The 27924-nt window shown below is 36.6% G+C and overlaps 1 protein-coding gene across 1 annotated transcript; it reads right to left on the bottom strand.

The window, feature by feature from the left end:
• Nucleotides 1-27595, bottom strand: RGS13 (regulator of G protein signaling 13). Its single transcript, XM_043999502.1, has 6 exons — nucleotides 27500-27595; nucleotides 20168-20206; nucleotides 18630-18697; nucleotides 11555-11616; nucleotides 4551-4717; nucleotides 1-186 (listed from the first exon to the last, which is right to left on the bottom strand). The coding sequence occupies exons 3-6, from the start codon at nucleotides 18692-18694 to the stop codon at nucleotides 1-3; spliced, it is 480 nt and encodes a 159-aa protein (XP_043855437.1). The 5' UTR covers nucleotides 18695-18697; nucleotides 20168-20206; nucleotides 27500-27595.
• Between the last annotated feature and the right edge of the window lie 329 nt (nucleotides 27596-27924).

Genomic DNA, 27924 nt, shown 5'->3' with positions numbered 1-27924 from the left:
TCAGGTATGGCTGTCCATCTGCAGTCTTTTGATGAGGTTTTGGTATAATTCTGACCTTAGGAATCTAGGATAGGAATCTCTCTCCATGTGCATGTACACAATTTTTTGAGCTTCATCGAAACAATTCTGGGTGGGTTCTTGAATGTTCTTAATGATGGCTTCTCTGGTGGGGCTGTCAATGTTAATCTGAAAAATTAAATGACATACAGGTTCATGGAACATGCCTGAAGGCTAGTAGATTAAACTTCTAACCCTTTACAGTCTGTTTTGACCATCTTTTCACTCAGAGTACCATTTTTAGGCACCAAGAAAACATTATAAGTGACAATTTTAATTTCTACTTTTGGAAAATAGCCATGCCCACACTGGAAAAAAGATCCACAATACTAGAACAAAAAAAAAGAAGTGGTTTGTTAACTTTGGTGTGAAAAAAGGAAATATTGAGATGAAGGGTTTTTTTAAAGGAAAGGGGAAATCAACAATCTCATAGAAATGATGCTAATAGGCTCTTTTTTCTGAATGCTAGCAAATATCCACATTACATGGAATATAGCCTAAACTGAGAAGAGAATGAGAAGTGGGGAAAAAGGGTAAAGGAAGTGGCTTTAGCAAACCATGCTTTTTCCAGATGAGTGCTTTGGGGTATTAGTTAACAACCTTGGGTTCTGTGGAGGGGTATGATTTCCACATTCTATTCTCAACCCCTGGCCCACCATCAATAGGAACTTCTGTACTACATCCTCTCTTCCTCATTTGGGACTCCTGTGAATCCCTTCACGTTTGCTGCCCTGCCCCATCTCTACCCCTGTCATTTCTTCTCTAATAGATACGGGTGGAGGAAGTACCTTTAGGATTTTCCTCATGGCTTGTTAATTTTAACTTTAGGTATGCAATTGGTTCAAGTGTGGTAATTGGCAAGCTCACAGGACCATATAGTTTTATAGCTTGAATATACATTGGAGATGCACATTCTGATTGGCTCCTTTATTTTTTACAAATGAGAAAACTAAAACCCAAAAGTGATCTTTCCAAGACCAGGTACCAAAGCTGGATCACTGACCAGGTACCTTAATTCAAAATTCATGTTTTTTTCTATTGCATCTTTCAATTTAGATAGTTCAATCCACTACCACTTTGGGTCATCACCATTGCAGTGAGTGAAGCAGCATGAAAGGTCCTTTTAAAGAGCCCTGAGTCAAAAGTCAGAGGGCCCAGGTTCCCATACCTCATCTGTGCGATCATCTTCATTCTCTTAAAACCTTAGTTTTCCCATCTACCACCCAGTTAAAGTAGGTTATTAAAATTTTGGATAATTGAATTAAAAAATTCAAATGTTCTATCATAGTGTCTATTTTCTATCTATACTTTCTACCTTGACAATCTCCCATTCATTTCCATGGTTTTAATGATCACATCTATTTTAGTAATTCTTAAATCTGTATATTTAACTCTGGCCTCACCTCCAACTATTCTAGCAATGCTCCTGCCCTTCTCAGTCAAATTTCTGTAAAAAGTTGCCTACATTAATTGCTCGGTTTACTTTATCAACACTAATTCTCTTCAACCCATAATTTGGTTCCTATACCAACTATTCTACTAGAATTACTCCCTCTATAGTGACCAATAATGTTCTAATTGCTAAAACCAATTAATTGAAGTCTCCATCTACCTTGATACCTTTCAGTATTTGACACCCTTGACTCACCCTTCTGAATGGAAACCCTTTCCTCTCTTGGCTTTAGAGATAACACAGTCAGCTGATTTGGTTCTAAGCTCTCTAGTTTCTTCTTTAATACTCTCTTTGTCAACTTTGATGTTCTTTTCTTAGTCAATTTGACCTCTATGCTGCATTTAATACTTTTGACTACCCTCTCTTTCTGGCTCCTCATCTCTGGTTTGTCATGAGACTACTGTCTCCTGGTTGTCCCCCTACTGGTGTGATCATTCATTCTAAGTCTCTTTTGATTGATCATCCATATTGCAGCTCCTAATTGTGGGAATAATGCAAAGATCTGTCCTGGGCCCTCTTCTCTTTTTTATTCTATCTCTCTGTGTCTCTCCCACCTCCCTGCTTTCTCTCACGATGACTTAAACAACCATGCATTTACTGATTATCTCTATGCAGATGACTCACAAATCTATATATCCAGTCCCAGTCTCTTGGACATCAACAACTGCCTATTGTACATTTCAAATGGAATATTTTAAAAACAACTTAAATTAAACATGTCCAAAATAGAACATATGCCCCAAAGTCCCCCCTTCTCATGAACTTTCTTGTTTCTGTCCAAGGTACCATAATTCTCTCCTAGGTTCATAACATTTATTTTCTCCCCACTTTTTCTCCTATTCATATATGATCAACTGCCAAATCCTGCTTTTTCTACCTCTACAATTAATTTCTCAACTGATGCCTTCTTTCTACTCACATAGGCTCCATTTTAGTATCTGCTCTCATTACCTCTTGCTTGGGCTGTTGCAGTAGCTTCCTAACTGATCTTCCTTCCTTAGTTGTCTCTACACTCTGATCCGTTCTCCACATAGTGGCAAAAGTGATTTTTCTTATGCACACATCTGACCATGTCATTCCCTTACTTAATAAATTCCAGTCACTATCCATTGTTTCTAGAATAAAGTATCAACTTCCCCATTTGGCTCTTCAAACCCCTCACAACTTGCTTCCAACCTAAGTTTCCATCCTTATTATATTTTATTCCCCTACCCACACTCTATGGTCTAGACAAAATTCCCTTCTCTGTTTCCCATACATGGTGTTCTATCTTCAGCCTCTTATTCTATGCTCAGTCCACCCTTTGCTTCTACCTTAATATGGATCAGGACTCCATCTTTTGTCCCAGGACCCTGTTCTTCTGCTGGGTGAGAATTCATCATATAGTTTGCTCAAGGCCCACAGTACTGCTTTCTAGACATCTTTATGCCATGCCACTACCTGTATTAACACCATCCCGACCTCTACTCCTCAATTCAACATTTCAAAAAATGAGTTTATAACCTTTCTCCTAAAATCTGTTCCTCATTAATGACTTTGCTTTTAAATATATGATACTACCATCTATCCACATTATCTCTTATGTTCAAAATCTTAGGGAAGCTAGGTGGCACAGTGGATAAAGCACTGGCCTTGGATTCAGGAGGATCTGAGTTCAAATCCAGCCTCAGACACTTGACACTTACTAGCTGTGTGACCCTGGGCAAGTCACTTAACCCTCATTGCCCTGCGCCAAAAAAAAAAAAAAGGCAAAACCAAAATCTTAGTATTGCCATTGACTCTCTCCTGACCCTTACCTTTCACTTTCAAATATTTTAAAGACCTGTTAATACTGTCTTCAACATCTTATGAATTATTCCCTTCCTTCATTGCCACTGCTACTGTTTTTATGGAAGCCTTCACTGCTACCTACTTGGACTATTCTAATAATAGGATTTCCTGACTCTACTTCTTTCCTAACCAATCCATCTTTCATACACCTGCCAAGTTATGCATATTATGTATGCATAAATCTGGTCACATCCCACATCTTCCCAAAACTATGCTATGTTATCAATGTGCTCAAATCTCTCTAACACACTTATCAAAAATATTTTCCCTTATAAATATCTTTGTAGGTGACTCATTCATCCACTAAATTGTAGGTTCTATAAGGATATTTGTTGCCTATGTCTTATTTACATTTTGTATCACTATGCATCTAGCAGAGAGCTCTGAATATGTATAATTAATTAATAAGATTTTTTAGTATAAATTTGAAATATAATGTAATGTCACTTAAATAGCCTAATACTTCACCATAAAGTTGTCACACTAATTACAACTGATGTAATTATTTTGAGTTTTAGTATTAGATTGACATAATGCTATTTGACACCTGTATGTATATAGAGCTACATGTTTTTCAAAAGTATTTCTGCATTCACATTCTCATTTCACTTTTACAAAAATTACATCAATGAGTTACGGAATGTTATTTATTTTTTCATTTTGCAGATAGAGAAACAGACCTAGGGACCTGATGTTAGAATTAAGGAACTTCAGAGTTACAAGAGAACTCAGTGGCTCTGTATAGATCAAGTCCTATCAGAAAAAAAAATCCTCTCTACAATATACTTAATTTTTGTTTGATTACCTCCAAAAGACGACCTACTATTTCTCCAGGTAACCCATTTCTATTTCTGCATAGTTCGAATTGTCAGGAGGTTTTATTTTGTTTTTTTTCTTAAATCAAATGTGTATAGCTAATTAATAACAGAATCAGGAACCAGATTTCTTGATTTTCAGGGGCTTTCTCTTTTGACTATGCTATATTCAAACTCAGGGAATAAGAGCAATCAAATCACCTATTACTTGTCATAGGTTGTTTGTTCTAACAATATTTACAAATTTATTTTGTGTCCTTAAAGTGTCATAAGAGATGGATCAATCACTTGAGAAAAGTCTAAGTTTTCATACCCACCATATTTCCTTTTTAGAGATGTAAATATATATCCTTACAATCAGTTGAACAGTTATTATTTTGCAATAAAACATTTACCTCTCTAGGGGACTGAGGTTGAATATAAGTCTTGTAAAGCTTCTGGGATTTAGTGATCCTGCTAAATCGTGATGCAGTTTTTTTGTATGTCTCACACGCCTTCCAGAATTTCATGTTCTCATCACTGTGTTCCATTTTCAAATATGCTGCATAGATTACTGGACCATCTAAAAGTAATTGATAAATTATTTCCATGGGCCAACATTAAGAAACATAACTGAAAAATGTGGAATTAAGATTGAATTAAAAGTCTAAATCAAAGTTTTGAAATGCATAAATAACTTCAGACTTATAGTTTTGAAACATAAATTAGGGTTGCCATTATTTATGTAGGGTCTCTTATTTGAGGCACCCTAAATATATTTTACATGCCTTGTAAGCAAGCTTTAGATCTTGGGCCAGGCCAGATGGGAACAGTAGGAACAGGAATCAGGGTAGGACAGCATAGTGAAGCAATGAATATTCAAACAGATTTCCTTTTCTCTTTCCTTGTTAGCAGTCCTCTCTCCTGCACCTCCCCCCACTTCTGAAAAAAGAAACACTTTGCATTTTTTTGTATTCCTTTTTATAGCTATCTGTGAATATGTTTCCTTCTAAAAGAATATAAATTCTTTAAGGCAGACTGTGACAGGCTTCAGGGGTTAATCTTGGCATGAATAAATGGATCAGGGATTGAGTTTGGACTAAGACATAGAGGACAGTATCTTTGGAACCAGGAAAAGCAGGTGAACATGGAGTCACTGACCCCTTAATAATGAAGGTTAGGGAGAAGCAACTTGTTGGGGCTCAATCTGACGGCAGTAGAAAAGTGAAAATCAAAAGCCCCTCAGGGTGTCCTAGAACCCTGAGGGGGCAATGTAATAGGCCTGGCTCCTGTATTCCTGTAGCTCACTCTCCTGACTTTCAAAACTCCCAAGGGTGGAAACTTCACTCCCTTCACTGGATGCTACGAGTGAAGGAATCATTCAAATCTCCTGGGAATGAATGAGGTAAAAAAGCCTTTTTTTTTTTTTAATGCTTGCACAGCCAAAGAATCTCCTTTTCAACACATGGTTAGTTGACTGGAACCAGTTATGCAATTTTACACGTGCTCCATAGTCTGTCTCATCAAGGTTCATTCTTTACTCATCAAGGCTACTTTCCTAGAAGCAGCTCTTTAACATCTTCCATGTGGCAGTTGAGATCTCAAAAGTGATCTCACTATTCACCAGAACCCCATTAAAAAAAGAGAAAAATGAAGCAATCATTCAGGCCTTGACCTCAAAGAGCTCTCATAGAGAAAACAACACACATACAATTGAGTATATACAAAATATATTCAGATTAATGCTACTAATAATAGCTGGCATTTATATAGTACTTCATGGTTCACAAAATGCTTTATATGTAGTATTTCATTTGATGTACAAAAAATTTTGATCCCTTTGTGAAGTAGGTGCTATTACTAACCCCATTTTGCTGATAAGGAAATTGAGGCTGGTTAAGTGTCTTACCTAGGGTCACATAGTTAGAAAGAGTCTGAGACAAGATTTGAACCCAGGTCTTTCTGATTCCAACTCCAGTGTCCCACCTACATGGCTAGTAAAATTGTGGGACACAGCACAAAGAACCGGGGAGCTTAGAAAAGGCATCTGTTAGTATGTGACATCTGAACTATGCTTTAAAGGAAACTAGGAATGCTAAGATTCTACTTAACCAGTTTGTTAGAACAAGCAGATCACTGATCACTCTTTAAACTCTTATTTCCAACCTGATCAATTCTAGGTAAAATTTGAGAGTGAGGATCTCCCCAGTATTCTTCTGGGTAAGGACTAAGGTGAAAAATTGATTCACCATGTTAACTGTTTGCTCTTCATTACTAAATATGAACTCTGCTCTTCAGTTATCTAGGGCCCCATGTAGCCACATGGGAGCTTATTCCTTTGGGCATATTTGAAGAACCTATTTTTAGAACCCTTTACATCTTGTTCCTCAAAATTACTTTTGACCTGCCTTTTTTTCTAGCTCATGCCAAACCTTGCCATACTTTATAAGCTTCCCAGTTTTCTTTACTTGGACTAGTCTCTAATTCCTACAATGATTTCTTTGACGTGGTCAATTACTTACATGATGGGATTTTTCAATCACCTGGTTGTTTTGATCCTTGTTACACTTTTTTCCCCCTTTTTTTAGGGCTCCTAATAAGGCATTTTGAAATAGTTTCTAGGATTCTTGTGAGCTATTTTAAAAAATTCTTTCTTTCATTTCCCCCCTAATTAATGCCTACATTTTGTCATGGTTTCCTTTTCTAAAACTGTCTATGTGACAAATTTATTTGGTTTTCCCTCTCCTTTGTTGTTTAGTTGTTTCAGTCATGTCTAATTCATTGTGACCTCTTTTGGGGTTTTCTTGGTAAAGATGCTATACTGGTTTGCCATTTTTTCCTCCAGTTCATTTTTTTGGATAAGGAAACTGAGGCAGACAGGATTAAATGACTTGCCCAGGAACACATAGCTAGTAAATGTCTGAGGCTGGATTTGAAGTCAGGTCTTCCTGATTACAGTCCTAGTGCTCTACCCATTGTGTCACCTAGCTGCCCTATCTTCTTCTAGGATATTGAATTTAACATGCTGTGATAGTTCTGGCCTATAGTATCCCACCATCTAGACCAGCTTCTTTGTCAGTCAGGATCAAGTTTATTTATCCCCTGTGGTTTCTTGAACTACCTGTTCCAGGAACCTGCCCTTTTATCCTACAGGCAGAATATCATTAATTAGTTCCATGAAAACCTGGTTGGGCAACATAATATTATAGGTGACCATCAAGCTCTAAGTTGAGTGGAATAGAATCAGAGCCACTGGGATGAAAGACTGAGGTGGTAGGGTGGGGAGGATAAAGCAAGAGACCAAAGTAGGTGGGGAGTCTAAAGACATTATAGCAAGATTCTCAGTAGTTTTCACTGGGTGTGGTCACAATATTTTTCATGATGTTGGGCAAGGTAGACCTTTATTTAGAAACCTCAACATCACAATATAGCATTTTGGTCATAGAAAATGTTTTAATTCCCCAAACAGGTTTCTTGCCATCTTATTCCCCTAATAAAAAAGTTCTGTAGCTTTCTATTGCTTTAAGGCTGAAATACAAACCCCTTCATTTGGTATTTAAATCTTTAAAAAACCTGATTGCAGTATAATTTTCCATACTTATTACTCATTACTCTCTTGCATGTAATCTATGGTCTGGTCAAATTGCTCTTTAGTGTGTTTTACACACAAGGCATTCCATATTATAGCTTCATAAATCATCTTCGAGACCTGTATTTCAGATATAACTAAAGAGTCAAGTTTATTTTTGCATATTCTCTATAGCATTTTCTAGTCTACTCTACCCAGATGAGGACTATGTCCTTGGAGAGTTATCTCCATGTAATCTCAGTCAAGTCTGGCCTACCCAGGCAATAACCTATAATTTGGGAAGAAGAGCTTAATTTAGAAAAACAAAAGTAAAAACTTTAATTGGTGAGAATACCTTAAATTTTAAAAATATCTAATTCAATTCAACAAAATATTATCAGGCAGTGAGGATGTACCCAAGGTTCTATCCTAGAGATTTGAAATACAGTTATGAAATAAAAATCAATCCTGCCCTCAATGAGCTTAGAGGAAAACAAACAAACAACAACAACCAAAAAAAACCCAAAACCAATTATTGCTTTGAAGGAACTAATATTCTAGATATTCTTAGCTATTTAAAGTACTAAATTATGAAAATGAAGAAAATTCCTCAGATGCATATAGTGAGTTACTTGGAGATGGGAATTACTTCATTTTTGTCTTTGCATCCCTAGCACCCTACATAGTGCTTGGCACACAGTGGGTAATAAATAAATAAGTATATGTGCATGTGTATTTGTATTAACAGAGGTGTCAGACACACAGGAACATTCCCAAGTATCCTGGATCAGAGTAAAATGTATTTGGAAAAAATAGTTAACAAAACAAATAAAAATACAATACAACATGGATAATGTTAACATGGTGTTTTCTAAGTTGATATGAACCTGTAGGGATCCTTATGTACGGTTTAATGACTCCCTTTCTATTTGAATTTGACACCACTAGTGCAGAGAACTACCAGTGAAGAAACTGCCTTTACCAATTTGGATGGTAACTTTTCTAGAACATAATTTGGAGATTAGCTTTGGACACTGAGAGGTTAATTGACTTGCCAGGCATTACATTGTCAGTAAAAGTCAGAGCTGGGGCTTTAAACCTAAGTCTTCTTAATTCTAGTACCCACTCTCTATCCTTAGGGTTTCTCAATATGGAGTTCACGAACTTAAAAAAATGATAATTGTATTTCAGCATAATTGGTTTCCTTTGTGATCATATGTATTTTTATGTGTTATTTTCTTCTGAGATGGGTTCCAGGGCATCCAGATTGCCAAATGGGTCCATGACAAAAAGGTTAGGAATCCCTTGGTTAATACAAAGTTGCTTCTCACATATAATACAGACAGGGAATTTGTAGATGCACAGATTATTTCTTGAATTTGGCTTGACTCTGCTTAATATAATTCTCAGTCTTTTACTGTTTTCTTGCATCAGTCAGTTCCTCCTTTGCATATTCTATTCCCAGTCTAAGCCAGAACTCACTTTCTGAGCTCTTTGTGGTTATGGAGGAAGCAAGTTACTTTCTGAGCATTTTAGATTTTACCCTTGAATGAAGACCACAATGAATCATAAGCAGGCACTGATATCCTTATGCTTATAATTCTTTCATTTTTCATTCATAGCAAATTCCTTGAATTCTCATTTCTGGGAATACTGAGCCATATCCATTCATCCAGAACTGATCCTAACTTTGAAAGACATACCCCCCCCCAAAAAAAAAAAAACCCCAAAACAAAAAACAAAACAAAAAAAGAAAGACATCATGATGTAATAGAAAGAGTTCTGAACTTGGAATCAGAAGAGCTCAGTTCTAGCTCCTGGTCAATCAGTTTCTTAGTTGTCTGACCTTACATATGTCACCCAACACTCTGAATTTTACTTTTCTCATTGGTGTAATGGATGTAGCCCATATTTATATGCCATAGAGCTTTAATGGGCACCTAGGTGGTACAATTGATAGAGTGCTAGACCTAGAGTCAAAAAGCTGAATTCAAATCTGGTCTCAGACACTACCTGTATGACCCTGGGCCATTCACTTGACCCTGTTTGCCTCAGTTTTCTTATCTAATAAAATGATCTGGAGAAGGAAATGGCGAATCAGTCCAGTATCTTTGCCAAGAAAACCCCAAATAGGGTCCTGAAGAATCAGACATAACTGAAAAATTACTGAACAACAGAGCTTTAAGATTTGAAAACTGCTTGATAAATACTCTCTCATTTGATCTTTTTTTTTTTTTGGTGAGGCAATTGAGGTTAAGTGACTTGCCTAGGGTCACACAGATAGTAAATATTAAGTGCCTGAGGCCAGATTTGAATTCAGGTCTTCCTGACTCCAGGGCCAGTGCTCTATCCACTGCCCCACCTAGCTGCCCCTCTCTCATTTGAGCTTTACAATCATTCTGCAAAGTAGATGCTATTATATCCCCATTTTATAGATGGCAAAATTGGGGCTGGGAAAAGTTAAGTGACCTTCCATAAGTCACACAGCTAATCAACATCTAAGGCAGAATTCCCTTCCTTCCTCACTGCAGGTTCTGTGTACTATTCACTATAATCTGCTTTGCCTACCTTGCAGGAATTTTGTAAGGTTTAAATAAAATCATTTAAGATAAATTATTAACAAATTTTATTTTCAGGGATTATTATAGTCAAAGAATCTTTCACACCAAATGGCCAGGCTATTGGGAATTGATAGTCTCTCTTCTTTACCTTGAATATATTATGGTTGGGACCAAACTCCTGGTCTTTGTAGAATGGCAAAATCTGCCAGAAATTCTGCTCCACTGCCTTATGCTTTGATTACTCATGGCCATGAAGCAGGGATTGGTTCCCCATGGCAAGAAGTGATTGGAGTAAGACTGCAGCATTATACATATGAGATTTGGGTTCAAGACTTTTGTAGGTAGCCTACTTCTCTTTGGTCAACTAATACATTCTTTACCACTTATCTTTCTTCCTGACTACCCATAACGACTCTTTCATCTTCATTCAAGCCATCAGGGTTTCTTGTCTTTTGATCCCTTATTTTGTCTCAGCAGCTTCCTTTAATTTCTATCCTCTTCCCTGACTTCAGGGACCATGAACATATGTGGCCAAAATGTCATCTTTGTTTCTCATTTCCTGCTTTGATTTTGTTTTTAGCTCTTTCACTATTTTCTTCCCCTTCCAACACTAGAATATCCAAAAAAGCACATTTATAAGATATTAGATTGCTATCTGAGCCAGATAGAGTTCTAGACACATATTTATGATGAGGGTGGGGAGTTTCTTCTTACAGCTAGGGATAAGTCACAAAAGTGATCATTTTCTTCATAGATTCTTGACAACAGCAGATTGCTAGAATCTTTTTTTCTTGTGCATGTCTCATTCTAAATTTAGAAAACGATGGTAATGCTTTGCAGTAAGTGGTACTATTTATGCATTTTCTTCCAGGGAATTGTGCACACATACTCATGTGAATACTAAATATTCTTGGTGACTAATGTTATAATTAACACCAGAGGAAATAGTGCTTGACATGGCAAAAAAAAATTTTTTTGCACATTTTTTCCTTTTTTAACACTTGGAAGTTGTCATCTGGAAAGCTGTGGGGAAAGAAAGCTAAATTGATCACCAAGCTTTCCCTGTTTAGAAAAATGTGTGTGTGTGTGTGTGTGTGTGTATGCACACACACACACAAACATATAAAATATATGTGTAGAATAAATATATGTATAAACTATAAACATGTTAATAGGGGAGATTGTTGGTTAATTTATATCATATTACATATTATTATATACACATATGTTCTTATTGTAAAAGATGGAGACAATAGGCAACCCTATCATAACACAGCTAAAAAATACTTACATTTTGTTGCCATCAGTTTTTCAAAAGACTCTGCCCACTGGAACACTTCTTCCACAGTAAGTCTTTGGAAAGAAACAAGGCAATTCAATGTCCTAGCTGACTTTATAAGGCTTTCTGAATAAAACTGAAATGACTAAACCTTGGAAATGTGTATTAAATGAGACAACATAGAATTACAGATTATTCTTTGGACAAGAGCTCATTCTTCAGTGACTCCTTTTACATTTTATATCATTTGGTGCTCTGTATATCACGAATTTGTAGTTTACTAAAATATAAAGCCAATTCAACTGAATAACTGCATCCTATTGTATCGTAAGGATATGATGGAATGCATAGTAACTTTAATATAGCTAGCTAGAATTTATATAGTACTTTAAGCTTTGCAAAGCTGTTTATATAAGAAGCTATTCCATTTGATCCTCAAAACAACCCTGTAAGATGGGTGGGGAAGGGAAGGAAGGTAGGAAATAAGTATTTATATAGTGCCTGGTATGTCCAGATACTGTGCTAAGCACTTTACAAATATTATCTCATTTTATCCTCACAACAAATCTGGGAGGTAGGTACTGTTATTATCTCCATTTTATAATTGGGAAAACAGGCAAACAGAAGTAAATTCACTTGCTTAAGGCCACACAGCTACTGTGTGTGTGTGTGTGTGTGTGTGTGTGTGTGTGTGTGTGTATGTGTGTGTTAGAAGTCAGATTTAAACTCAGATCTTCCTGACTCCAGGTCCAGTGTTCTATCTACTGCATTACCTAGCTGCTATTATTATGCCAATTTCACAGATAAGAAAACTGAGGCTGAGAGTTAAGTGACTTTTTTTTTTTAAGTATTACACTGTTAGAAAGTGTCAGAGGCAAGATTAGAACCCAGCTTTTCCTTTACTCCAGACCTGTTGCTCTATATACTGTACTACTTAGCTACCTTGGTTATAATAGTAAATATCTACATTTACATAGTGCTTTAAAATTACAAAGGATTTTATGTATATTATTCCATTTGATCCTCAGGCAAATTTCATAAACTGTGTATTGCTAGTATTATTATTCCTTTCTTGTGGTGGTTGATAGTGATTTGCCCAATATCATAGAACTAGAAAGTGGCAAAGAACTGAATCTTCTGAATTCCCAGTACTTTATAATCTCAGATTAATTTCAATCTCCATTCAAATGAGAAATGGATTCACTTCATGCTATTTCATTAAAACAACAATAATAATAGACTATCATGTTTTCTATTATTAATGATAGTTTTTTCTATCAATAATAATAATAATAATAATAACAACAACAACAACAACATTAATTGGCCTTTATAGAGCACTTTAAGGTTTGAAAAGCACTTTAGAAATATCCCATTTTAACCTCACATCCATCCTGGGAAGAAGGTGTTATTATCTCTATTTTGCAGATGAGGAAACTGAGAAAGAAAGAAGCCAAGTAACTTGCCCAGGGTCACCACAGTTAGTAAGTCTCAACACTCATCTGCACCACTAAGCTGCCTCTTATTATAATGCATCCTTTCAAGATTTCCTTTCCAAGATAACTTTATAGCCTCATTGTCAACAGAATATGCCCTGAGTTGCTTTATCATTTGTTTTATCAACAGTATCCTTTTGTAAGACAACCAGCTCAAGTTGGCATTAATGTTCCCTCCAGTTATTTTTTTGCATTTAGGTGACCATATTTCATATTGGAAGGGATTTCCAAGATCATCTATTCCATTCAACCAGCCAAAGCTCAAATCCCATTAATAACCATTGGTTCTCTCAAAGGTAGCAGAGACCTTGCTGGGAACTTGTTTCCTACAACTTCCTCCTTCATCTTACTTCTGCCAGTAACTGTTAAAGTAAGTTCACTGTCAGCATGAACAATAGATTTGATGAACATTAGAGATGGAAGGAACCTTGGAGGTCATCTAGTGTGACTGTTCCTCAGAGGAGTCAGATAGCATAGTGGAGAGAACTTAGAACTCAGAGTCAGGGGAACTGGACTATATTTTTGGCTCTGACATTTTATAGGGTCACCTGATTAACAGGAAGTCCTCCCTGCCTTCTCAAATATATCTCTTTCATGTTTGATGATAGGTGGTACAGGGTAGAGCATACTAGATCTAGAGTTAAGAAAACCTAAGTTCAAATCCTGCCTTAGACACTGTGTGACTCTGGGAAAGTTATTTAACTCTTGTCTGCCACACTTTTAGCAACTGTAAAGTGGAGATGATAATAGCGCCTGTTGTGAGAATAAAACAGGTCATTTGTAAGACATTTATAAACCATTTGCAAACTATTATTATTAATAATGATGATGATGATGAGTAATTAAGTGGGAGACAAAGTCATTCATTCAACAGTTGTATAATGGAAATAAAGGAAACTGGAAATACCCTGAACCAAATTTATCCTTTGGAGTGTGTTTGAAAGGAAATCAAGGTGGAAATGACCAATATCAGATACTTTCTATTTTGATGGAGGGGAGGGGGTTGTGGTTGTGCCAAAGCAGTAGGACATTAGGTATCTAATGGGATTTGGGCAGTGCCATCTAGTGGGGAAAGGTTATAGAATGTAGAGACTAGGAGCACTGAAGGCAAATTCTTTATAATGTTTCTTAGGCCCATGCTTGTATTCCTTTAATCGAGCAAAGAAAAACAGAAACTGTGTTTATTTAGAGGTAATCTACATTGCATGAAACTTTGCTGGAACATTGGTTAAAAGCATGCAATCTTAGAAAAGGAAATGCAATTTTAAAATATTTTAAAGAAATGTACTTTTATTCATTGCAAATCATTCAAGAGTGTTGCTTAATAATAATAACAATAGCTAGCAGTTATGTTCTTTATAAATAACCAGAAAAAGTCTTTTGGGAATTTGCATTATGAAATGTGTTAGTATTATATATTGTTAGCATATCGATTTTAAATAAATGAATTCTTTTAAAATGGAAAAAGTAACATGTTAATGGTTTGTTCTCATAAATATTTTTTCCTTCAATTTCCTTCCCACTATATATTGTGAAGGAAATGAGTTCTCAGCCAGGCAAGCAAGAAAAATAAAGAACTCATTAGAATTCCTTTATGAGACTTTGACATCTTTGCTGTGATGACTTTGATCAGGATACATGGGATGGTTGGTAGGTTTCTTATATGTGCTCCAGAGTGTGTGTGTGTGCGTGTGTATGCATGTGTGTGTGTGTGCGTGCGTGTGTGTGTGTGTGTGTGTGTGTGTGTGTGTGTGTTTATGATTTCTTTAAAGAAGAACTGTGCAGGTAGCATGAATAGGAAGGAATTAATAGGAAGAGCATGAAGGTCTAGTTGTAGTCCTATCACCAAATATCTGTGTGACCTTGCACAATTTATTTGATTTTTCTGGGCTTCATTTCCTTTATATGTAAAATGGCGTAGTTGGGTCAGATGGTTCCCCAAGGTCTTCCAAAGTTCCAAGCTCCCCTGTACCTATGCAGAGCTATTCATAAAGCTTTTGGAACTTGTTGAGTTACCTGGGTATATTGAGAGATTTGAGTATCTTGCCTATGGTCAAACAGACCCTTGTAGGACTTGAGCCATTAGACTTCATCTCTAATAATAATTATAATGATTATATAACTATATGTTTGATAATTTGTATATTATTTATATATTTATATATCATTTGTAATATTTGTGTGTTATAGCTGTATAATTGACAATTTACTTTCAAATCTATTGCCTGCAATCTTGCTTTTGAAATCAAGCATAGAGATGGGGAAAAATAGATTTCTAGATAGGAACAGGGTGTCCAGTGGATCATCCCTATTTTAGTTAATTCAGTATTTAAGAATACCAGGAAAAGCTACCAGCAATGGTTGATATTTGATACCTAGGAGGAAAGTTTTTCAAAGGGTAAATATTAAGGTATGATATGGAGATAAAAAAATCTGGACTCCTGTAAAGGTCAAATGTCTCTCAAAATTCAGATGGACCCTGCCAGGTTCAGATTATCTGTTTGCATCATTACTGAGGCTTAACAGAGTACTGCTGTTTAGATTGGTTTCAAAAACATTTCCATGAAATGGTGTCTGACTCATTCTTCTTCTCTTATTAGAACCTGAAGTACAGTCACCCAAAATAGCTCTCTTCCTTTATTAGAGACAGGAAAGTGTGAGGACATTAAGGATTTCACACTTACCTGTCCCATCCATACCTACCACTTGGACGAGATTTAAATTTGGCAAATTTAGGTCAAGTCATTCCTGTTGACTGCTGTGATGAGAGAAGCTCTTGCATGTAGAAGACTGTTAGCTTCTGCAGAGAATGCTTGTGTTTCAGGGTTGACTCGCCAGTCAGAACTAACCTTAGTCAAAGTGGTGGAGTTTGTTCAGAATTTTTCAATACTTGTTCTGTAGTTTGCTGCTGCTTGGTGAAGACCCAGAGACTGTCCCCATAGTACCCTATCTCAACTGATTTCCCTAGGAAGTACCTCAAAAACTGTACCTTGGTTTCAGCCCTCTTCTTGGTCACTTCCTCCAATACAAATGTACCTTATAATAGTAACAGTTATTTTAACTAATCAATCAGTAAGTATTTATTAAGAAGCTACTACATGTCAGACACCCTGCCAAGGGCTGGAGATACAAAAAGGGGAAAAAGACAGTCCCTGCTCTCAAGAAGTTTACAGTCTAATTTTATAGCATTTTAATATTTGCAAAGTACTTTACATATATTATCACATTTGATCCTCAGAAAAACCCTGGGAGGTGGGTGCTACTACTATTGCCATTTATTTTTTTCCCATTAGATGCTGCTAGGTTGTGCAGTGAATAGAGTGCTAGGTCTAGAATCAGAAAGATCTGAGTTCAAATGTGATCTCAACATTCATTAGCTATGTGACTTTGGGCAAATTACTTAACTAATGCCTTGGTTTCCTAAACCGTAATATAAGGATAATAAATGCATGCACCTACCTCCTAGATAATATTTGTTAGGGGCTTAGCACAAGGCCCAATGCAGTGAGCACTTAATAAATGCTTGTTTCCTTCCTTCCAATTCCACCAATTCCACATCCACTTTATTATACTATCATCTATTCCTAATGTGTCCATATTAACCATATTCATGACACAAGATACTTGAAAAATGTTTTTCTGAAATCCAGGTGAAAAATGTCTATATCATTGCTTTGATTTACTAGTTTACTTACCTTGTCTGAAAAAAGGGAAGCATTATAGTTATACAAAAGGCCATCACAAATAGTGACTAATAAAAATAATAGTTCATATTTATATAGCACTTTAAGGGTTTGCAAAATACTTTACAAATACTATCTCATTTTTTCCTCACGACAACTCCAGGAGGTACATGTTATTATTATCCCCATTTTATGGTTGAAGAAATTGAGACTGAGAGGCTAAGTGACTTGCCCAGGGTCACATTTCTAACTAAGGGTTGGAGGTATTATTTGATCTCAGGTCATCTTGACTCCAAATCCAATTATGCTAAATGGCCTTCTGTTGTGGCTGCCACAATTGCACTGCAGCCATGGCCATCTGCTACCCCATGGCCGTGGGCCTCAACGAGGGCCACAAAGTTACCAAGAACGTTTCGAAGCCATGACACTGCTGCCGCTGTGGACGCCTGACTGAACACATCCAGTCTGTGAGAGATATGATCTGGAAGGTGTGTGAGTTTACCCGTTATGAGAGGTCTCCAAGGATAAGTGAGCCCTAAAGTTCATCAAAAAAAGGGTGGGAACTCACATCAGAGCCAAGAGGAAGAGAGAGAAGCTCAGCAATGGCCTGGCTGCCATGAGGAAGAGGCTGCTGCCAAGAAGAACTAAACTGGACCCGACCTACCTTTCCCCAATTACCTAATAACGATTTGACAAACAAAAAACAAAACAAAACAAAACATTAAATGTACTATGAGAAAGCATGAGCCCTGAGAAGGGGCCATTCATAGGGAAATTATGCTGTCAAAGCTGTTTCTGCATTCTAGACATGATCCTCATTAGAAATAATAATCATAGGCATTTCCATAGTGTTTTATATTGATATTGTCTTATTTTATCCTTGCAACAGCTTTGTGAGGCAGCAATAATGGGCATTGTCCCCATTTTACTGCTGAGGAAACTGAAACTGACAGTTTAAATAACTACTCTATGGTCAGGCAGCTGGCACGGATCAGTTGGTAGGATTCAAACCCAGGTTTTTCTCTCTGCACTTCAAGTTGTGTTCTTCCCACTATATATTTTTAGACCACACGGCCTCAGAAACTCCCTTGGGACAAAGAGCCAGAGAAATATCAGCCGCCTCTCATTAAGTTCTTTTCCTATGCTTATAAATATCTGAAAAGTTGATGATGATCTTTGAGACTAGCTAATCTAATATGTCTATCGATGTTAATTGTTGAACAATGGTTTAGAGGTTCTTAAAAATAGCTCATCTGTTCCAGGCAAGGCCTCCTAGAGGCACAGCGTTTTAAGTCAAAATAATGACTCTCGAATAGTGAGATGTATAGAAACCTTAAACAACAGACTGGCTTGTGAAGGGGGACATTTGGGGGCTTTCAATGTCCCTCAGATTATGCAAGTAGATAGATAGTTTTCTCTATGTGTGTATAGGACTAGCTTAAAATTAGAATTGGAATAGAGGGCATCCTTAGGAAAACTAGGATACCCATTATAGAATTTAAAGACCACCATTTATTGACTACATTTTTTAAAAAATAAAGCATTTGTGAATATTAAGGAATAATTTATACTCTCACAGTGCCATTTCCATTCTCTATCACTAAATCTTTTATTTTTTAACAATAAAAATAATAATGATGAAAACACTGTCCTATCATTTGAAGATATTATGTGATAAAGCTAAATTTGAGCAGACAGACACCATGTTACCAGAATTTTCCAAAATGTTTTTTTATATGACCTGTAACTAATTGCTTTTTATTTCTTTTTTTTTTTTTGGGAGGGAGGGGGAGGTTTAACAGCCTATTTGTAATTAAAGTGATAGCTACATAAACATATTTATATGTGTGTGTGTATCAGCCATTGTAAATATGTTTTGATAATGATTATAGAATTTGTTCTACTTACTTTGAAGAGATCCCATTGGATTTTTTTCTCCCTCTCTTACAGAGCCAGCAAACTCGTGTGCTCATTTTCTAAAGAAATAAAAGAATAATTCAACACAAATCAGGAATTTTTAAATGGTTTAGACATTTTGTTATTTTTGAAAATATAGAAATTACAAATACTTTAAAAAGGGTCATTTCTTGAAGTTACTGGAGAACAATTAAAGGAAGAGATGGAGTTATAAGAACCTAACTCGAAGAAATACTTCTAGAATTACAGAATTTAGGAATTGAAAGGGACCATAGAGGATACTGATTCCAATCTACCACACGAGAAGGAAACACCTGCTACAAAATCATTTATAAGTTAGTGGAACATTATCTGGCTCCCTTGTAAATGCTTTCAGTGACAGAGAGGTTACTAATTTACAAGGCAGTCAATTCTTTTTTTGTATAGTCTTTAGTTTTTCTATTAAAATCTTCCTTTCCTCCCTTTTAACCTCTTTCTACAGATCACAGATCTAAACTCTGGATCTATATAGAATGTCATATCATTCATTCATTAAGACAGTCTTTCAGGTAGTTGAATATACTTACCACATCACTCATTCTTTTCTTAAGGTAAATCCTTGCCCACCCTCCCAGTTCCTTCAATCATTCTGCTTATTTCAGCAAAAAGAAAAACAACCAAATGCCAACTTGGGTTTTATTAGAAGAACCTAGCTTCCCGGGAAAAGGGAAGTGACCTAATCTGGAGTGCTGTGGTAACGTCTGAGTGCCATTTATTAAGGACATCGATAAATTGTACTGTGTTCAAGGGAAAGAAAGAAGGATGATGAGTCCAAATCATATAAGAATCCATTGAAGGAACTGAGCATGTCTAGTTTGAAGAACAGAAAATATGATAACTGTAATTGAGCTTTTGAAGGGATGCCATAGAAGAGGAATTAATCTTGCTCTCTCTCATTCTAGAGGAGCAAATGAAGACCACCCAGTGGAAATTGCAAGGAGGCAAATTCAGGCTTGATTTCAGGAAAAGCCAAAATAACAACTTCCTGATAATTAGATCTATGCAAAAAGTGAAAAAGGGCTACCTAAAAGGGTGATTGGAGATCTTCAGGGAGAGGCTAGAATATCATTTGCTGGTTATGCTGTAGTGAGGAATCCTCTTACGTATGACCTGGACAAATCCTTTGAAAATCAAATTCTGTGTTTTTATGAAATGCTAGGGATATGGAGGCATAAGATAGAATCTTTGTTGTCAAGGAGCTATTAGGGGAGAAGGAAGCTATATAACAAAATAGATAATAATGCAAAATAGCATGTAAATGCTAAATAGAAGGCACAGATAAGTGCTAAAGAAAGGAGGATTGAGTGATCACCATAAACTGAACTGATCCCTGAAGTCTTCATGGAGGAATGATACTTAAACATATTCTGCTTCTCCGCTGGGTTATTCCTTCTAATTGTATAGTACATAAGGGTGCTTTACAAGAGTTAGATTCATGGATGAGACTAATGATGGATGAACATTTGACCAGTCAGTAACTCTGGCCTTACCTTTAAAGACTGATTAACTCCAAAGCACTTCTCAGAAGTCTGAAAGAGAGAGAGAGAGAAAAAAACGAGATTCTTTAAAGGGAATTTATTTTCATACAAAAATACAAGGCATATGGTCCTCTGCAAGAAACAGGGAAAAATAACTCATGTGGAAAAATGAAAAAGGGCCAACTGCCAAATGTAGTAAGTTCAAGCATTCATAAACATGCAGCTGTGTTGAGAGCTTGTTTGCCATGCCATCATTCAGAGGAAATTGTCAGCAAGCTGTGAGATCACTAAGTGCAGCTATGATGCAGGTAGTTTAATTTTAATTACTAATCTTGGTCCTGACAGGGATAACAAAATAATTAAATGTACCTCCCTCTTCAGGGAAGAAGTGAGGGTCTATAGTTACAGACTATTACATATACTGTAGATTGGTCACATCAGGACCAATGGTTTAAAGATTGTAATTCAGAATCATAAGCTTATCACTTGTCAGAATTTAGGAATCCCTTTGAAAATAAGAAAAATTTAAAAATTCACAAACAATTTTTGAGTTTCTACTATATTTAAGGTGTTCGATACTGAGGAGGTACTAGGAGATTAGTAAAACACAGTTTATGCTCTTACAGAACTTACAATGTAGTTGAGCAAATAAAGCATTAAACAAATAATTATAATACACAGTTAAAAAAAGACACATGCATATTGCAAGCCTACCCTATCTAGAATTGTTCATTAATTCCACATAAACACAATATTTGGTGAAACATTACAGAAGTAAGGATTAAGTTCACTATGTATGTAAATGCAATAAGCATATGATGGTGGTGAGCTGACTAATGCTACAAGGAACTAACTGCTCTGCCTCAAATGGGAGCTTGCATCATCTCTGGTCCTCTGATTTGCCTCTTATGTGATCTGAAAAATAGGTTACAGTGGAGATTTGCAACATGTCTGTTCACTTGGCTGCTTGGGAATATGGACAACCTTAGGAATGTAGCTGTCAAAGTGAATAAGACTGAGGTTGAGCCACCTGTAGGACTTTACCCCTCAGCAGTGCCTTGCAAGACTATGTAAGCATATAAAAGTCAGTAGAGTGCTCTTGGTCATTGCTGGCTTTATCATTCTTGCTGACAAGCTACTTCCTTGGGTTGAGGGTTCTTTAGAAATCCTACTTTAAGAAAGAATGCTTGGCAGAACTCTTTCTCCTCAGTTGTGGCTCCTGAAACTGTGGGAAAGCACCCTCCTTTCTTTTAAGCTATGAATGTTGATCAGTGAGTCAACTAGCATTCATTAAGTGCTTACTCTGTGCCAGGTCCTGTGCCAAGTGCTAAGGACAAAGAGGAAAGCAAAAGCAAAACACAACAAAAAGAACACAGCCCCTGCTTCCAAGAAGTGTTGGGAGATAAACATGGAAAGAACTAGCTACATACAAGATATATACAGAGTAGATGAAGGCTATCTGAAAAGGAAAGCATTAGCATCTGGGCATACTGGGATAGGTCTGATTCCTATCTGGAATGAGAGGTCACTAGCTCTTTACTTTGTTCTTGTGACTTTCATCTTCCTTAGAAAGTAGGTTGCATCCATTGTGAGAACCAATTGTTTTATATTTGTTGTTGAGCATGGGAGGTCTCTAGATTTTGGATTTTGAGCTCGCCAACCAATCAATTCAGTCATCAATGATGAGCTGAGTTTGAATGACAGGGAGAATGGCAATAGGATACACAACTATAAGGGGAAGTAGATGAGAGTTGCTCTTGTGGATGAAACTATCTCTCCTTTTACATATGAGAATGAATTTAATACTACTAGACTTTGGGTACGGTTTAGGTGTGTGAATCCCCACATAACTAAAAACCAGAAAAATGACACAATTAGTTATCCTTTGTCAAATGGATGATCGTTCAAGTTTATTATAAAATCCCTCAAATCTCTCTTGATTTGCTATTATTAGAATTTGAGGAGAGGTCAAAGTAGACAATAATCTGGGGCAACCATTCCTCATATGAAGGCTTAGCAGCATAGGAGGGAGTGAAGGGAAATGACACATGTGACAAAAGTGAAGGCAATGACCCAGAAATAGCATAAAGGGAAAAGAACTAGGAAACTTAGAAACACTGAATAGGAAAGTTAAGTCACTTAATAAAACCAGAGTAATTTACTAAGTGCTCACTGAGTGTCAGGCACTACACTAGTCACTGGAAATTCAAAGAAAGGTATAAAACAGACAGACAAAAACAGTTCCTGCCCTCAAGGACTGTACATTCCAAATGAGGGATCCAACATGTGATAAGATGAACTACTGAATCACAGAATTTTTGAGGTGGATTGGGCCTTTTTAACCCAATCCATACTGCCAAGAGAATCTCTACTGCAATATACTTGATGGATGGCCACCTAGTTATTACCTGATGATCTTCATTGAGTTAGAACTCAGTACTTCCCAAGGTAGCCCATCCCTCTTATGTATGCCTTGAATTGTTAGGAAGTTTTTCATGACATCATTCTGAATTAGCTACTTTGCAATTTCTAACTTTTGCTCCTATTTCTTTAATCTGAACCCGAAGAGAAGTTGGTAAATGGGAGCTAGTCATCTTTTTTCTTCACAAACTCAAGGGGAAAGAGCAACATCCTTTAAAATACAAGAAATAGGTTGGCATACTCTGTATCCATGGAGATGCTTTAAGGTGGATGGCAAAGCATAGGCCCCAAAATACTTGGTTGGCCACTATGGGATAAACATCCCTAAAATCCATTCAATATAAATCAGGAACAGGGCTATTTAGGGCATAACTAAAGCCAGGATCCATGCTCTTAATTAGTGTGATCTTGTTCTGGAAAAATTAAAGGGATTGGATTAGGCCACATTTGTGGATTATAGCTCAGGAAATTGGTACAGGGTCATTGATATAGAAAAATTCTTTCATAGACAATAGTTATAGATGTTATCCTTCTTTATCTTTGTGTGTGAGTGGTTATAGTTTCCCAGTATGTTCTTTTGTGGGTTTCAGAGCTGGGAGGGGTTAATTCTATAAATTTAATAGGTAGAGAAAATGATAAGGACATAAATATGTGGGAACCCTTTATGTCTGATCTGGCCATGGATTAGCAGAAAATAATTTGATGTGGCTTGGCCTACCCTGTATATGGAAACAACCAGCCTATGATGTGAAAATGGTCCTCATCTTTACTAATTAGCAGATGTTTGCAAATGTCTGACTGAGCTTTGCTCCTGCTATTCCCAAGATAGGTTTACCTGGAAAGGTAGGCCATGGCAATTATGGTAAGCTCCTGTTAGTCCATAATAAGTTGGGATAGAGGTAATTCTGAAATTTAATTAAATGAATTTAATATTTATTAAACACCAAATATATGTAAAATATTATGCTTGGCACTGAGGATAGAAATATTAGAATGAAAAAATATTTGCTGTCTTCAAAGAACTTAGAAAAGGCTTAACCTAAGAAGTTACATCTTCGAAGGAAGCTAGGCATTCTAGGAGGTAGGTTTGGGGAGAGAATGCACCCTGAGTATGGAGGAGAGGTTGTATAGAGGTATGGAGATGGGGGATGTGAAGTTTAGGAAATAACTAGCTAGTTAAAATAGGTGGACTGCAGAGCTTGCAGAAGGAGTAATATGTGGAAAATCTCCAAAGATGAGTGGCCATCATATCATGGAGAGTTTTAAGTGACTATGTAAGAGGTTTGATTTTTATCCTGGAGGTAGCAGTAAAACGCATTGAGGATTTCTAGGGAGGGAAATGTCTTGGTAGACCTGTTTTAGGAATATTGATATGGCAGATATTTGGAGGTTGGATTGTAGAGGGAGAAACAGGAATCTGGGAAGCCAACTAGGAGATGCTTATTGTAGTTGCTGGGAGAGGAGCTGAAGGCCATGGCCACACAAATAATACATTTCAGAAGCTGTATTTGGACTCATATTTCTTCTGACTACAACAATGATTTGTTTTCACTGCCTCCTGCTGCTTTTCACTAAAGAGAAAGATCCAGGGCAGAAATTTGGAGATCTGTACTTTGTGGACAGGAAATAGATAATGATGTATCCACAGAAACTGAGAAGGTGTTCAAATAGATAGAGTGAAAAACTGGAGAGCAGTGTAATGGAAACCAAGAAAGGAGATAAAATACAGGAGGAAGGGCAGTTTCAAGAGCTAGAGAGTCTAGCATGACAGGACTGGGAAAAAAACACTGGAGTTTTTAGTTAAGATGTATGTAGCCTGCTACCCATCTCCTGACAGAGAGGTGATGGATTCAAGGTATACAATGAGACTTAAAAAAATATAGCCAGTGAAGGAATTTATTTTCCTTGACTATGCATGTTTGTTACAACAAATTTGTTATCTTTTTTTTTTTTTTTTTGGTGAGGCAATTGGGGTTAAGTGACTTGCCCAGGGTCACACAGCTTGTAAGCATTAAGTGTCCGAGGTCAAATTTGAACTCAGGTTCTCCTGACTCCAGGGCCAGTGCTCTATCCACTGCACCACTTAGCTGCCCCAATTTGTTATCTTTTTTGAGGAGAGAAATTAGATTTCTGTTAAATTTTAAAAAATAATTTTATTTTAAAAGGATATTTAAAAATAAAAAGTACTTGCAACCTGCTGGTATAGTTTTTGAGAATAGAGTGGCATCTATTGTACAAGAAGCCATTAATATGAGAATTCAATGTAGACTAGAGAACATGATACATTATTCAAAAGGGAAAGAAAATAACCAGTGGGATTCCTACTCTGGGTATGAATTAGAAAAAAAAAAGATAAAATGGTTGCTGAAGTAGAAATGATTATAACTCTAGAGAAAGTGACTCTTCTGGTTCTGTGTTCATGATAGAAGAGAAGGGAAGGAGGCACTAGTCTGATGTGCTCTTCTGATTTGGGGAGATTGGATTAAAAACAGGTTGGTGAAAGGATAGATATAATATCATGGCCTAAAATCATTCAAGGGAGGTTGGCCTACGAGGGATGGGAAGATTTCAAGAATGAAATTCTGAAAAAAGAAACATAAATTATTCCAAAGGACAATAACAAAGTGTAGCTATCTGTCTTTAAACAAATGTAAACACATATGGTACTCCTTATCCAACTGATATGGATAAAAAACTCCAAAATATGCAGAGTTGACAATAAAGACAAATAACTGAGGATGACTAACAAAAGAGTTAGAATACTATCAGGACTGATGTAGCTCAAAAGTAGCTGGCTTAAGAATGAATCTTAAAAACAAACAAAACAAATGTAATGGGGGAATGGCCAATGAGGGCCCAGTCATTAGAGAATGGCAGGCTGTGCTCTTCCTGGTGAATTACATAGAGTATGCATACTATTTTCTGCCTGCTGTCAAATTAACATGTGGAACTATGTGCAGCCAGTTTCTGGCTGTGAGTAAATAAAGAGTTATGAGTGAGCATGTGATGATGAATTGCCATCTGGTTAGCTGAGGAGCAAGAAGGATTAATCACTCAAGAGATGCTTAGCTGGGACTAAGTGTGAATACAACAGGTTCTCTTCTCTGGGTGCTTTTGAGTGATAATGACTACTTGTCATAAAATGCCTTGTGGGGGAGCTGTTTCCCCATAAGTTGACTTGAGCCCATGATATTTCTTTTTTGTTTATTCTTTCTGAACTTAGGGTGAAGTATCTGGAGACTGGATGTTACAGGTCATGACCTTGTGAGTTTTGAAATGAAAAGCTATCAGAGAGACCCACAGTGGAGTCAGTAACATAGATCACTGGAACTGGCAGCAAGAATAGCTAAGTCCACTAAAGAATCAGCCCTGAAGAGTGACATGATTGGGCCAAACAATCCATAAATAAATATTTATTAAATACCTACTGTGCCAGGTATTATACTAAGCACTGGGTATACAAAAAGAGGCAAGATAGTTTCTGCCCTCAAGAAGCTCACAATCTAATGGGGGAGATAACATGCAAAGAAATATATATATATAAAGCAAGTTATATTCAGGATAAATAGGAAATAATTAGTAGAGGGCAGACACTATAATTAAGAGGGGTCAGTAGTAGGTTGATCCAGCAATTGAATCACTTCAAGGAACTAGCACAACTGAGAAAGGGGGTGTTTCACCTGGAAACAAACTCATTATGACCTCCTTTAAGGGAGAAAAAAACTTTGAAGGCCAGGAGTCAGAATGTATCTTTCAGCCAACACATTCCCTATACGTACACTTGAGCTTCAAGTTTGAGCCCATTTTCCTCAACAGATTAGTGTGTATAAAAGGGAAACTATAACCCCATGTTGAAGGATATTTTTGTAGCTGTTGTCCTTTTTAGTAACTACTCTTTTATAGAAGCTAATAAGCATTAAATGGTTAATCAATATAGTAAATAACCCAGTAGATGGAGGATTGTGGATGATAGTGTTACAAAGTGCAGTAATCCCTCAGTGTTACTGGATAATAGAACTCTGAAGAGAAATAATGCCCTTTCCTCTGTGGACTTAACTTGGTAATTCAGTACAAATTGGAAAAGTGAGCCCAGAAAGGATGCTCTGATCAAGTTATAATGAAGGAAAGAAGATAAAAGCAGGGATACTTCTGCTGCCTATGATGGGTGAGCTAAGGGCAAGAGATGGAAGAAAGAAGGCAGAGTTATTGAACTCTGATTCTATTTATGCTACCAATAAAATTGATCTTTGACAAGGAAGGATAGAATACAAATTGATTACAGAGAATTGAAACAGCATAAATAAGATATTAAGAATGAATATAGCTATCCCCAGGGGATTCATGTCAACAGAAGCAGACAAATTGCATCTCATGATTGGATTTGTGCTGATCCACTGTCGATTTTTGAACATTCATGAAGAATGAGTTGGGAGCTGTAAGACTAGTTTTCAAAAAAGGACCTTAAGCTTGTTTAGAATTAGGCAGTGAGTTTGAACTTTGATTCTTGTCAGCATTCTGGAAAAATATAATTAAAAGGATGATTTCAACATTTTGAAAAGTAATTTGTTGACCAGTAGGAGTTACCATGAATTTTTTGAGAAAAGGACACATCAGACTATTTTCATTTCCTTTTCTGACATGGTTTCTTGACTGGAAGATGAGTTACAGATCAATTTCTAAATTTTAAGTGATTTGATGTCTCCTTATTTCAAACTTTCCATTTATTATTATTTTAAAAGACACTGTAATCCTCGTTCCTCAACTTTTCAATCTTCGAGTTATTGTAGAGTTAGCTCTCTTAATCCTCATGTGCCATCGATTGCAAAATCTCATTGGTTCTACCTCCACACTATCTCTCAAATCTAGCCCCTTCTCTTCAGTTTCACACTCTTTATCAGACTTCTGTGTTTCATCATCTCTTACCTGGACTACCACAAAAGTTTTTTAATTGTTTTTCTTTCCTCCAGTCTTTCCCATCTGCAATCCAGCCTCTATCCAGTTGACACTTGACATTCCTAAAACACAGACATGACAGTGTTATCCTCCTCCAGTCAAAAATATTTATTGTCTTCCTACTACATGTAGGATAAAATTCAAACTCTTCAGCATAGTATTTAAAGTCTTCTACAAGCTGATTTTTGTGGCCTTCTGACTCCAAGTCCAGCACTCAAACAATAGATAAAGGCTATAGAGAGGCAGATATAGTGTCAATATGTGAACAATCTTATTAATATTTTGAGATTCCCCAAAGCAGAACTGACTACTTTAGAACAGTAATAACTAATCCTGATGGTTTTCACATGGAGGCATTAAAACTATAGTGACATTAAAAAAATTCAGGAAACACT

Source organism: Dromiciops gliroides, chromosome 4 (genome assembly GCF_019393635.1).
Source record: "Dromiciops gliroides isolate mDroGli1 chromosome 4, mDroGli1.pri, whole genome shotgun sequence".
NCBI lineage: Eukaryota > Metazoa > Chordata > Mammalia > Microbiotheria > Microbiotheriidae > Dromiciops > Dromiciops gliroides.
This window is presented reverse-complemented; position numbering and strand designations above follow the sequence as displayed.

Bases quoted from the DNA above. Each gene is read 5' to 3' on its own strand.
- RGS13 (XM_043999502.1), bottom strand. From the start codon at position 18,694: ATGAGCACACGAGTTTGCTGGCTCTGTAAGAGAGGGAGAAAAAAATCC. The intron at 11,617-18,629 runs GTAAGTAGAACA...TTCTTTCCAAAG, and splicing joins TCCAATGGGATCTCTTCAAA to ACTTACTGTGGAAGAAGTGT. The intron at 4,718-11,554 runs GTAAGTATTTTT...AATTACTTTTAG, and splicing joins AAAACTGATGGCAACAAAAT to ATGGTCCAGTAATCTATGCA.